Consider the following 13676-nt stretch of genomic DNA (forward strand, 5'->3'; position numbering starts at 1 on the left):
AAAAAAAAAAACACACAACAAAAACATCTCTCTCTTGTTCCACATACACTAACAGCCCATTTTGTAGTCCAGATGTCCCCATGGGGGAAGAAAAATCTCATTTTGCACTGGCACATGTGATGCCAGGAAATCTCTGCTTTCCCAGGGTGCAAGAAAATTAAAATTGTAGTAATCAACGTTGGATCTAGAAAATGAGATATGTGGCCATTAGCACCAAATGAAATTGGCTTTGATTGGCCTTTGCTTTTTCCTGTTCTCCTTCTCCTCTCAGGTACCGCTACCTTGTCCCCAATTTGACCTTTAAGATGAAGGCACTTCCCCTTCCACCCATTTGAGGCCAGATTAAGTGCTATCTAATCTAGAGAGGGAGAGAATGGCACACTCCTTCGAGAAGATGTCTGAAGTCAGATGTCCTGATTCACACCTCAGGGCTGAGCCTGGGCAGCTTAATCCAGCAGTGTCCCTTTTGTCTGCAGGTCGTGATTGCCACCAACATCGCAGAGACCTCGCTGACTATTGACGGCATCTACTATGTGGTGGACCCTGGGTTTGTGAAACAGAAAGTTTACAATTCCAAGACTGGCATTGACCAGCTTGTGGTCACTCCGATTTCTCAGGTATGGTGGCTTCTACCCACAGCTGTCCTGAAAATCCTCGTTAGGGTGTCTAAATTTTTTATGGTTTGGTATTTTGAACTTCATTGTTTCTTTTATTTTTTTAAGAGATACTCTTTTTAAATATTATTTATTTGAGAGAGAGTGAGTATACAGGCAGGGGGAAGAGCAGAGGTAGAAGCAGAAGCAACACTCCCTGCTGAGCAGAGAACCTGATGTGGGGCTCGATCTCAGGACCCCAAGATCATAACCTGAGCCAAAGACAGACGCTTAACCAACTGAACCACCAAGGCACCCCTGAACTTTATTGTTTTCAAAGAGGATCCTTTAAGATAACTGGGTGCTTTTGTGAGATAAAGGACATTTTGTGTGTAGTTTGTGTTCAATCTTTTGGATAGTGTTTCAGCATTAAAAAGCTTGCTAAAACTGGAACTTAAAAAAGTTTCAATTCTAGCACCCTAGATTATAAAACTTATAAGGAAATATTTTAAAAAATATTGTACTTATCCACAGACATCTGAGATAGTAATAATTCATGAGATGTTAATGGATTTCTTTTGTAATTGTGTAATAATTTCCTGCCCAAATTATATTTAAAAATGAATAACTTGATCAGCCTTTTTGAGGGCATTTTGGCTACAAGGCATCCAACATTTAAAAGTTCATTTTTTGAAGATAACAGTTCCACTTCCAGGAATACATCTGAAAGTTTAGCAAGCATACATCTGAAGGTAAGGGAAAAGGATGTTCGCCAAAGTATTATTTATATGAAAGGAAACCTGGGAAAATTCTAAATGAACTCCAAAAGGGAAGTCGTTTAATAAAATACGGTATATGCACGCCATAGAATGTTGTGTGGCATTAACATGGTGGTGGGCATCTATATTTAATGACATAAGCATATAATTGTGATATATTATTTGAAAAAAGTAAACCGAAGCATAGTATGAATAGTAGAGTCCAACTTTTGTTTAAAAATAAATGGTGCATGCTTGTGTACAGCATATGTGTGCATGCCTGAGACAGAAAGTGTAGTCGGCATGGTAGTTGGGGTTACTTGTCGGTGGAGCTGCTGGTTATTATGCTGAGGGGCGAAGTGCATTATTTTCTTTGGCTTTTACATATTATCTTAATATTTTATAAGAGGGATGTGTGATTTTCATAATCCATAAAAATCATAAGGCTGTTGTCATTTTGGGCCTTAAGAGATACCAGCTACCATTTGCAGAGTGCTTACTAAATGCCAGTCCTAGGTACTTGCACATACATGAACTCATTTGCATTCTCTCATTCATTCTTAGTGGTAGTAGATGTTGCTGTTTTCACAGATGAGAATGAGGCACAGAGAGGTTAAGAGACCTGCCTAAGGCTACACAGCTGGTGGAGCCAGGATTTGAAGCTGGGCAGTCTGGCCCCTGCCTGTGTGCTCTGTACCATTTCTTGGGGTGGTGCTTGCCACTTTCAGTGATTGAGAAATAAGCTACATTTGTTCTCCCTGATTTGGAGAGAGATGTCTGTAGAATGCTATATGTGATTGCTGCCTGCCTTAATGTGGTTAGTGACCTTTGATACTCTCTCCTTTGGTTTGGGACTGGAAGAGGAATTTGTAAAATCCTGATTTGTAAGACAGATGGTTTTGTCAGCAAATGGCCGTCTTCAGATTGCCATTCATGGTTTCCTAGCAATCTATGGCTAAACTACATGTATTTTTTTTTTTTTTTAATTTAAAAGTTAGTTGTATTTAACTAATTCAGAGCGCTTCCTGGTTTGTTGGAAGAGGGTACGACTCATGATCTCAGGGTCATGAGTTTGAGCTCCACCTTGGGTGTAGAGATTACTTAAATAAATAATTTAAGAAAGAAATTTATTCATCCCTGGGTGGCTCAGCGGTTTAGCGCCGCCTTCGGCCCAGGGCGTGATCCTGGAGACCTGGGATCGAGTCCCACATCGGGGAGCCTGCTTCTCCCTCTGCCTCTCTTCTCTCTGTCTCTCTCATGAATAAATAAATAAAATCTTTAAAAAAAAAGAAAGAAAGAAACACTTGAAAAATTAGCGTCCCTCTCCCCTACGTAGTGTAGAGAAGTATATTATTTTGGGGATAAAGAAGAAAAAAATTTAAATTGCTCATAATTCTATTGCCACCACTTTCTCATTTTGATGCTTTTCTTGCCCATCTTTTGTTTGTTTCTTTCTTGTTAGCAAGTCTAGTAGTCTTGCTAAGTGTGCAGTTTTGTGCATTTTTTTTGTTTAAACATTTAATTTTCTTGATTATTAAGGTATAATACATGTTCAACACCAGATATTTGATAAAAGTAAATAGAACTGATCCACAAGCCTACCATGAGAGTTAGTCACAGTTTTAGCGCTTTTTGTTCCCAGTTTTTCCTTCTGGTAGTTTTTTTGTTTTGTTTACAAAATTAGTATTGTTCTGTATCTTGCTTTTTCACCTATGTACATGAACATTTTCTTCTGTTATTGAGAGTTCCGAAGCTGATTTGGGAGGGGCGCCTGGATGGCTCAGTCCGACTCTGGCCTCGGATTAGGTCTTGATCTCAGGGTCTTGAGTTCATGTTCCACTTTAGTCTCCATGCTGGGCCCTGGAGTAAGTGGAGCCTCCTTAAAAACACACAAAAGAGCTGCAGAGTCATCACTGGTAGGATCAACACTACATTTCTTGGGTTCACTTACATTTTTTATCCCAACTGTGGGGATGGTGTTTCTCATTTTTTTCTTCTTTTTTAAGATTTTATTTATTTATTCATGAGAGAGAGAGAGAGGCAGAGACACAGGCAGAGGGAGAAGCAGGCTCCCTGCAGGGAGCCCGACATGGGACTGGATCCCAGGTCTCTAGGGTCAGGCCCTGGCTGAAGGTGGCGCTAAACCGCTGAGCCACCTGGGCTGCCCATTTCTCATATTGTGTTACGCTTTTTCTCGTATATTGTGCCACACTATTTTTAAATGTGTATTTCTGCGATCTTTCAGTGTTTCTTCCATTCACATTGCTTGTATCTGCCTCACTTGAACAAACTTTCCTGAAATGCCGACTTTTAGAGAGGGGATGATAAGAGCCTTGATAGTCTTGGAAATGGTCCTAAAGGAAGTGAAATAAACCCCATTTCGGGTTCTGCCAGCTGCTAAGCGCCCCCCTTTTAGCAGATTTCCTAAATCTGGTAAAGCTGTTATGCAATGTTCAACAGATATGTTACTTTTATATGCCCTCCCCTCCAGGCTCAGGCAAAGCAACGAGCTGGCAGAGCTGGGCGGACGGGCCCAGGGAAGTGTTACAGGCTGTACACTGAACGTGCCTACCGAGATGAAATGCTGACCACCAATGTGCCGGAAATCCAGAGGACCAACCTGGCGAGCACGGTGCTCTCGCTCAAGGTAGAGATCACTGTCTTGTTAGGATGGGCTGGTGGAACAGTTTAATCGTATGTCCATAGTAAAGGAGTATCGGTTTTATGAACCTTGTTAAATATTTTAGTAACCTCGTGGAACTAGTCCCTTTGAATGGAATGCAAATGGCTGTGATAACAGCCTCTCTGCTGCGGGGCTAGGGCTAAGTTGGCATGTCTACTGTGAGCACACGTTTTTTTTCTGACCATAATAACCAGCAGGATATTTGGTTATAAAAGATTTTGGTTAGGGGCATTTTCTAAAAGGATATTAGAAAAATCTAATTCATGCCAAACCGTGGACAGGCAGTCACACTTCCTTCAACCCTGATCCAATTCTCTTTTAGAATGGAAGCGAAACCCCCAATCCAAAAAACGTTGCAAGGGAACTATCAGTACAGGTTTCAGACTGACCCTCAGGGGGCTGGGTTTTCATTCTGAATCATTGCTCTTCCTCTCTAGGTCCCCAGTGAGGACCCTCATTCTCTTTTGGCAGGGGGAGCTGCATGAATAATTTCCCAGCTGATGGCATCCCCACCCCCTGACACTGATGCTGCCCTGGGGCCCTGGCACTCTCACTCTGCTGGTGCAGAGTGCTCTGTTGTAATTTATTATTCATTCTCTGTAAGAGAGGCTAACACAGAGCTTCAGAAAAAAAATCCTGCTTTAGTCTCTGGAGTGAGAACAGAGAGGCATCTGTGGCTCAAAGTTTTGCTCTGAGCTCTATGTCCTTGGCAAATTTATCTGCTCAACCGGCTTTTCTATATTCTCCTTTCTAGAAGTGGGCTATTAATAGTATCTATTTTGAAAATAAATGAGATAATACAGGTAAAGGCCCTTGGCACAGTGCTCGCTGATTGCTAACATAATTCCTTGTAGTTATTATTCACACAATAAGCATTTATTGGACACCTGCTGTGTTTATAGTCACAATCACTTTAGGGAAAAGAAACAGAAGGCTTAAGTCCTACCACATCCCCCTTAAACATGCTTGGATAGTGCATCACTCATTTGTTTCTTCAATTCATCAAATTAGCCAACACATTGGCTATCGAATATCGAATGCCAACTCTTTGCCCGGCATACAGCCTGCACGGTGTTACTGGTGTTTTGTGTATCTCACCATTGTGAACTCTCTGGGAGCCAGGCTATGTCTTAGTCATCTTCCTATCCCTGCCACATGATGCAATATGAGGCACTTCCTCAATGCAAGGTAGAAATTATGTGTGCAAGAGATAGGACAAGCTGGTATGTTGTCCTTTTTAAAAAATATGGTAAAAGACACAACCTATTATTCTTGTAACCTTTTTAAGATGTACAGTTCAGCAGCAATAAGTATTTTCCCAATATTGTGCAGCCATCACCACCATCTATTTCTGGAACTTTGTCATCATTCCATAGAGAAACTCATTACATGGCACCATCCTTTCTCTCCACCACCACCACCCCAGCCCCCATGACCATTATTCCACTTTCTGGTCTCTCTGAGCTTGATTTCCATACCAATGGAATCATGCAGTGTTTGTCCTTTTGTGTCTGGCCTATTTTGCCCAGCATCGTGTTTTCATAGTTCATTGTGTTATATAGCATGTGTTAGAATTTCATTCCTTTTTAAGGGTGAATAATACTCCTGGTGTGCATATACTGCATTTTGTCTATCCCTTCATCTGTTGATGGATATTTGGGTGGTTTCTGTTTTTTGGCTTTTGTGAATAATGCTGCTATGAAAATTAGCGTACAAGTATCTGTGTCCTTCTTTTCAGTTCTCTTGGGCATATCTAGAAGTTGGAATTGTTGGGTCATATGGTGATGTATGTTTAACTTAACAAGAAGTCACCATTTAACATTGCCACTGACATTGCATAAAGGTCCCTGTTTCTCCACATCCTGGCCAACCCTTGTTCTGTTCCTTTCCCTATTATAGCCATCCTAGTGGGTAGGCTATAATCTTGTGCTTTTGACTTGCATTTCCCTGATTACCAGTTCCGTTGAGTATATTTTCATGTGCTTTTTGGCCATTTTTATAACTTATTGGGAGAAATGCCTCTTAATGTCCTTTGCCCATTTTTGTTTACTTGTATTTATGTTGTTTTTTTTTTAAAGATTTATTTGTTTATTCATGAGAGAGAGAGAGAGAGAGAGAGAGAGAGAGAGGCAGAGACACAGGCAGAGGGAGAAGCAGGCTCCATGCCAGGAGCCCTCCGCGGGACTCCATCCCGGGACTCCAGGATCGCGCCATGGGCTAAAGGCAGGCGCCAAACCACTGAGCCACCCAGGGATCCCCGTTGTGTATTTTTTTAATGATTTATTGATTGATTGATTGATTTGATTTGATTTTTTTTAAAGATTTTATTTATTTATTCATGATAGTCACACAGAGAGAGACAGAGAGGCAAAGACACAGGCAGAGGGAGAAGCAGGCTCCATGCACCGGGAGCCCGATGTGGGATTCGATCCCGGGTCTCCAGGATTGCGCCCCGGGCCAAAGGCAGGCGCCAAACCGCTGCGCCACCCAGGGATCCCTGATTTATTTATTTAAGTAATCTCTATACCCAACGTGGGGCTAGAACTCAACCTTGAGGTCAGAAGTTGCGAGGTCTTCCAACTAAGCCAGCCAGGTGCCCATTTGCCCATTTTTAAATTGTCATCTTTTTGTTGTTGAATTGTATCTGTATTTACTTTGAAGGCAACATTTTTAAAGTTTCCTGAGAGAGTATATGCTTTCTACCAGTCTGAGTTTTGTGTGACTCAGCCCTGGAGATGACTGCTAATCTTGTTGATGACTTCCTCCTTGTAATAGAAGAAACAGGAAAGAAATGGACAGGTACACTCCCTCCATGTTAACACTAGCAGGGCTGACTGTCCAATCACATGCTTTCTTTCCTTCTGTTCTAGGCCATGGGCATCAATGACCTGCTGTCCTTTGACTTCATGGATGCCCCACCAATGGAAACCTTGATCACAGCCATGGAGCAGCTCTATACGCTGGGGGCCTTGGACGATGAGGGCCTGCTCACTCGTCTGGGCCGCAGGGTAGGAGCCAGACTGAATTTCCTGTTTTTTTAGTCCCTGGCTAGCCTTCCATTCTCTTTGTTCTGTGCACAATTAAACTCTGAGGCCCTCAGTAGGGGCCTACTCTACTTTGAGTAGAATTCTAGATGCCTGTTTTATATTTATTTATTTATTTATTTATTTATTTATTTATTATTTATTTATTTATTTTTAGATGCCTGTTTTTTTTTTTTAGATGCCTGTTTTTATTTTATTTTATTTTTTTTAAAGATTTTATTTATTTATTCATGATAGTCACAGAGAGAGAGTGAAAGAGAGAGAGGCAGAGACATAGGCAGAGGGAGAAGCAGGCTCCATGCAGGGAGCCCGACGTGGGATTCGATCCCGGGTCTCCAGGATCGTGCCCTGGGCCAAAGGCAGGTACTAAACCGCTGCGCCACCCAGGGATCCTAGATGCCTGTTTTTAAACTGGGTTTTCCACTGTCGCTTAAAACTATTACTACTTTATTAGGAAAACAGATTTTATCCATAGTCAGTTTTATTTCAGGATGTATTATTGAGTCTAGCCTTAATTTTAAAAGATGTCTGCAAAATTCTCATCCACTCCTGGAGTAGTTAACGTTCTTGGTCACATACATTTTGTTGAGGTTGATTTGGGAAAATAAAAGACAACATTCTTGTGATAGAGACCGGCGCTCACGTTGTTGCGCTCAGGTGAACCGTCCTGTAGTGTGTTACCCACTCTGCTCAGTGTCTGTCACTGGCATACAGATGGGTCTTCTGAGGGCAGCAGCTGTAGTCTCCTCTTCTCCCTCTAGATGGCAGAATTTCCCCTGGAGCCAATGCTGTGCAAGATGCTGATCATGTCCGTGCACCTGGGCTGCAGTGAGGAGATGCTGACCATCGTGTCCATGCTGTCAGTGCAGAATGTCTTCTATAGGCCCAAGGTAAGGAGTTCAGACTTGTTCAGGTACAGGCGTGGCAAAGTTGGTAGAATCAGCCTCTTGCCACTGCATAACCACTCGACAGGGCCAGTTGGGACTCCCCGGAACTGCTAGGCTGTCACTTAGGAGCCACTGGACAGAGAGTGATCCTGTCCCACCTCTTGGCAGGATAAACAAGCCCTCGCAGATCAGAAGAAAGCCAAATTCCACCAGACCGAAGGGGACCACCTCACCCTGCTGGCCGTGTACAACTCCTGGAAGAACAACAAATTCTCCAACCCATGGTGCTATGAGAACTTCATCCAGGCGCGCTCCCTGCGCCGGGCCCAGGATATTCGCAAGCAGATGTTAGGCATAATGGACAGGTAATGTCTGGTGACTGGCCCCATGTTTGAGTTGAGTCTGCCTGACTATCCTGTCTGTTCCTCTTTTGGTGTACCTGAGAGGTTATAGGCTTCTCACATAAGCCTTTTCCGTCTTTGTTATAGCTCTCCCCAGGCAAGGGTGGAGCTGAGAGTCACTTCAGAAAGTTTCTAAGAAGTTTACTTATTAATAATAGAAAACTGCTTTGTTTATAAGCATCTGGAACATTACAGGTTGAATTGAATAAAATCTCTGGCTCTTCCTGCATCCATCCTGCCTGCGATGGAGCTGCCCCTGTGGTACATTTAGGGCTGGGAGAGGGGAACCCCAGTCAGTCTCTGGGGACCTGAAGTGGGGGTGTGGGGTACCATCATTCTGGAAGATAGAACCTCTGAATGCAGAGGTGTCTCATATATTTATCCTCTCTCAATCTGTTAGACACAAGCTGGATGTGGTCTCCTGTGGCAAGTCCACAGTGCGAGTGCAGAAGGCCATCTGCAGTGGATTCTTCCGAAACGCTGCCAAGAAAGACCCACAGGAGGGCTACCGGACACTGATCGACCAGCAGGTGGTCTACATTCACCCTTCCAGTGCTCTTTTCAACAGACAGCCCGAATGGTAGGTGGGCCGATTGAGGTCTGGGGGCAGTCGTGTACAGAAAGAACCTGTAACTCTCCTGGGCCTTAGCATTTGGGTCTTTGCCCAGCCCAGCACTTTCCTCCAACATTGCTTCCGTTTCTAGAGCAACAGAAGCCTGAAGTAGGCACAGTATCAGGCCCATTTGATAGAAATAAAGTCCTAGGGTTGGGAGCCAAGGAAGATCTTAGAGATCGTCTAGTGAGATGGTTTAAATGAGTTTTTTTTAAGTAGCACTTAAAAAAAAATTGCAATCTTACACACCGTAACACCAAACTGATCTAAAACCACACAGTGTTGTCATACTAGGAGGGGTTGGAGATGCAGAGCCTTGCTGGTTGGCCTTCCCCAGTGCCTTTGGCAGGCCCCAAAGCTCTTCTTTCAGAGCCCCAGAATTCTGTGGAGACAGCCTTAAAAACCACCCTCCCAGTCCACAGAGCAGGAAACCCAGATCCAGAGGTGTTACTGGCTTCATGTTACTTAACTAGTTAGAACCAAGACTAGTTAGAGCAAGGACTAGAATACATCCTGACAGCTTTCTTATAGTTAGAGGTGTGCATACTCCTCAGTATGGGAGTGTGGCTCATGAACAGAGACTGCAGCCTCCTGAATGGTCACACAGGGGAGGTAAGGGGGTAAAATGCAAGTTCCTGCGGCCCGCCAGGGACCATGGGGACTGTGAAGTGAGGCCTGCACAGGTGGCTTGAGCCTTATCTCTGTCCCCCACCTAGGGTAGTGTACCATGAGCTGGTGCTGACGACGAAGGAGTACATGCGTGAGGTCACCACTATTGACCCCAGGTGGCTTGTGGAGTTTGCTCCAGCCTTCTTCAAGGTCTCCGACCCGACCAAGCTAAGCAAGCAGAAGAAGCAGCAGCGTCTAGAACCCTTGTACAACCGGTACGAGGAGCCCAACGCTTGGAGAATATCCCGGGCCTTCCGACGGCGCTGAGAGGCGAGACTTATCTGCCTGCCTCTCTCCTGCAGTGGTGGCCTAGGGCCTGGACTCAACTCTTAGCAAGGAAAAGCTGGTCCTGGGGATACAGCTGTCCAGTGACTAAATATCTTCACTGGCCATTTTCTAAACTTGCCTCTTAACTTCTTCCCTGGTGGTAAAATAGAAACAGGGATTTACGCCTGGTTTGACCAGAACCCGCAGCTCTGACCCCATCAAGACACTGTGGCCAGCTGGGGCTCACAGCTAGTGTGGGAGTACAGGGCATTGTCTCCACGAGACGGACAACTCATGTAGCCCTAGGACGGGAAGAGTCGTGAGCATCTGAACCCAGATGTAGTGAGGGCCTGATGCCCTAGCTGGGACTCTGGAGAAGGGAACCATGAAGCTCATTGACAGTTGGCCCCACCTCCTGCCCCTGTCCAGCCCCTGTGCTTTTGTTTAACCTCCTAGAAATATTTATTTTCCTATGGAAACATAAATGGTTTTCTGTGGCTGTTTCTTCTAACTGAAAGGTTAGGATATTGGCCTGGGCTCAGGGTGGGTGGGGAAATTGGTGGCTTTGGTGCACATGGTAGAGAGTCCCCTGTAATCAGAGCTCTGGGGCTCTTTGGTTTCGGGGGTGACGCATAGACCAGGCCTGCAGTCCTATCTGTTGACACCCGCGTGAGCCCAGCTCTGCCGCATGGCCCCATGATTAACCACATCCACTGCCCCTGTCTGGGCACTTGAGTGGTAACAGATGCAGCATATTGAATACAGAACGCTTTCCCTAGCTCCCTCCTCTGCATGCCACACAGTGTGTAGCATGCCCCTTTTTCCTTTTGAAACATGCAAGGGTCATCACAGCTTTTGTTTTTATTCCTCCCACCCCCGCCCCCAGGTCTTCAATGGGCATCCACAGAGGGTTTTGTTTTGTTTTTTTTAAGATTTTACTTATTTATTCATGACAGACACACTGAGAGAGTGGCACAAACACAGGCAGAGGGAGAAGCAGGCTCCCTGCATGGAGCCTGACGTGGGACTGGATCCTGGGTCTCCAGGATCACGCCCTCAGCTTAAGGCGGCCCTAAACTGCTGGGCCACCAGAGGGTTTTTATGGTCAAAGCCTCTTGTCCCCCACCACAAACGGAAAACCTATGGAACCCCTCTCAGCCAGTTGGTGCTGCTATTGCCAAGTGAGTTTCTCATAGCATATGGTTGGAGAATAGCCACCTCCCAGTGGCCCTCTCACAGTTCCTCAGGAAGTGCTCAACTCAAAAGAACACCAGACACATGCTGCCCGGCCAGGTTGTGAAGCCTCTGGAAAGTGGGTCTGGGTGTGGAGCTTCTAGAGAAGCCCCTGGGGGATTGGGCACATCAGATATAATGGCCTCCACTGCCTTTTTCATCCCAACTCTAGTAAGTTCTGGAATGATATAAATACTAGAACTATGGAATGGTACACCAGATGCTAAAAGATTCTAGGACATTCTAGGATGTAATAGAATGTAGGCGGTCTTTGGGCAGCAAACTGACCACCCTAAAGACAGTTCAGAGGATCCAGCCCAGAGGAATAAAGGCCAGGACATCTGCTGACTGAGGTCCCTGCCCCTTCCATGGGCTGATTTGTTCAAGTGTTCCTCAGGAAGCCAGGCCAGTAATTATGGGCAGGGGATCTTTGTGTGTTTACCTTTTAAGGCCTTATCAGGAGAGAGAGGCAGGGGCCTACAAAGGAAACCCAAAGTAAAGCAGAGGCTGGGCACACAGCTCCCCAGTCTCCACTTCAGGGACAAACTCAAGGCTTGGCAGCCACCTGCCCCAGCTGAGTGACCAGCCCTGGAGGCATCGGCCCGTAGGAGGTTGTTAAGGCAGTGGGGTGGAGAGGTTTGGGATTTGAGCTGAGGTTGAGAAGAGTGAGAGAGAGCAGGCCTAGTCATCTTTGGTGGATTGAGCAGAAAAAAGGACACTAGCTCTATGGGTGTTCCTTGAACATCTACCCCATGAGCTGGGGTCACTTCTCTGCGCTGTCAGTATGGCTAGGGTCTGACCTTGAGACTGTCCATCAGGAAACAGCATGTGGGCAGCATTATTGAGCCTGCTCAGAGGGAGAAAAGGCCTAGATTGGGAAGGAGGACTTGCCTGCTGCTCCCACACAATGGGGCCCTTGTTTCTCTTCCTTGAAACAATATTTCCCCGAGATTGAGTGACAGCCTAGGAGAGGATGTGGATCTCCTGCAGAGAGCTGGAATCTTCTAGGCCACTCACCACAGCCCTGCAGGAGCCTCGCTCAGGAGTTTCCTGCCCCTGTACATGTGCTGAGTGTGCTTGTGTATGTGGGGGAACCATCCCAGCAGGGCTTGTGTAAACTCTCCAGCTGCGTCAGGCTTCTCGGTCCAGGGTTCACCTTCATCCAGCCTGGAGCTTGACTGCCTCCTCCCAGTAGTGGCCCTCCAAGGTTAAGGATTTGAACAAAGCTGTGAGGAGTGGCGTGTTAAACACTTGAGAGGGTAGAGGTCATATGTCTCAAGCTGTGGATACTGCTTCTCATCCAAATCTCTGTCACCCCTTTATGCAAGACTCAGGACCTCAGGGTTTCCACTGACTTCTCCAGCTTCCCACTGAGATAGCCTGGCTTTAATGTGGAATTAAATTACGTATTTAAAAAATTTATGTATTTTTAAAAAACATGTATATTTTTGAAAACTTGCATTTTAAAATGTACTTGTTCCTTGCTCTGAATTTTAAAAGTAGGTTGATGTTTTCAGTTTCTAAGAAAACAATGTTGCCTTTTATTTGTGGGTAGTGGTTGACAGGCATCCCTTCCTTTGAAGGCTAGGTCGCTAGGGATCCAAGCTGGTTAAGTCTTCATGAGGGCTGGGCCAGCGCAGCCTCCGCAGGGCTGCGGTTCTGTTAAGTGGAGTGCATTTTCACCGGAGCCTTCCATCCTGCCCCTCACACCTGAATCCCTTGTCAGGTCTATTGTCTCCCTAGGTGTTAACTGCTTTCTCAACCTTGCCTTTCCCACTCATCCACAGAGAAGGGCCCCAGCATTTAAATCTGGGGAAGCAGCACATGTTTTTCTACTCCCCTTTCCCTGAAGATCCAGTGTCCTCTTTCTTCATTGGCAGAACACAGGGCTTGCTCCAGCCTCTCCCTGCACCCCCTTGCCCGGGTGCCTTCTCCCCCCCATTCTCCAGACCATCTCCATTATAAACACTTGTTCCCAGTTTCAGCAAAAACAGAATCCTGGAGTCCCAGCAGAAGGGGGGGCAGGAGGGCAGCCCAGGTGGCTCAGCGGTTTAGCGGCCGCCTTCAGCCCAGGGTGTGATCCTGGAGACATGGGATCGAGTCCCACGTGGGCTCCCTGCAAGGATCCTGCTTCTCCCTCTGCCTGTGTCTGTTCCTCTCTGTCTCTCATGAATGAATAAATAAAGTCTTAAAAGGGGGAGGGTAGGACACACAGTTGGGGTGTAGACCTAGGTAGCTCAGTCGTGGGAACAGCAGCACAGAAACCACAGGCCAAACTCTGCCTGAGGGAGCCTCAGAGGGCCTCAAAGCTCAGTAGCCAGTGGCCTGGGAGCACCAGAGGGGGAAAGAACAGGTATCACTGAACCCATTTTTCAGAGGAAAAGTCCAAGGTTAAGTTAACTGGCTTCCCAGATCCATCTGGGAAGTGTCAGGGCCAGACCCCAACCCTGGTCATCTGTCCCAAGGCCAAAGCTCTTTCTGAACCTCCGGGTCCTTCTCCCATGGTAGTAAAAAGGACACAGAACAAC

General features: G+C 45.8%; 1 protein-coding gene across 2 annotated transcripts in view; it reads left to right on the top strand.

The window, feature by feature from the left end:
• DHX8 (DEAH-box helicase 8) overlaps positions 1-10400 on the top strand; it is a 32325-nt gene extending 21925 nt beyond the window's left edge. Inside the window, exons 17-24 of one of the 2 annotated variants that reach the window (XM_077853407.1) lie at positions 477-617; positions 3843-3998; positions 6905-7042; positions 7316-7441; positions 7840-7968; positions 8134-8330; positions 8767-8946; positions 9696-10400. In XM_077853407.1, coding sequence (XP_077709533.1) covers positions 477-617; positions 3843-3998; positions 6905-7042; positions 7316-7441; positions 7840-7968; positions 8134-8330; positions 8767-8946; positions 9696-9915 — 1287 coding nt within the window. In that variant the 3' untranslated portion in view covers positions 9916-10400. The remainder of the gene's footprint in view (positions 1-476; positions 618-3842; positions 3999-6904; positions 7043-7315; positions 7442-7839; positions 7969-8133; positions 8331-8766; positions 8947-9695) is intronic. The other variant, XM_077853409.1, reaches the window with a different exon arrangement.
• The last annotated feature ends 3276 nt before the right edge of the window (positions 10401-13676 follow it).

This window comes from Canis aureus, chromosome 16 (genome assembly GCF_053574225.1).
Source record: "Canis aureus isolate CA01 chromosome 16, VMU_Caureus_v.1.0, whole genome shotgun sequence".
Lineage (NCBI taxonomy): Eukaryota > Metazoa > Chordata > Mammalia > Carnivora > Canidae > Canis > Canis aureus.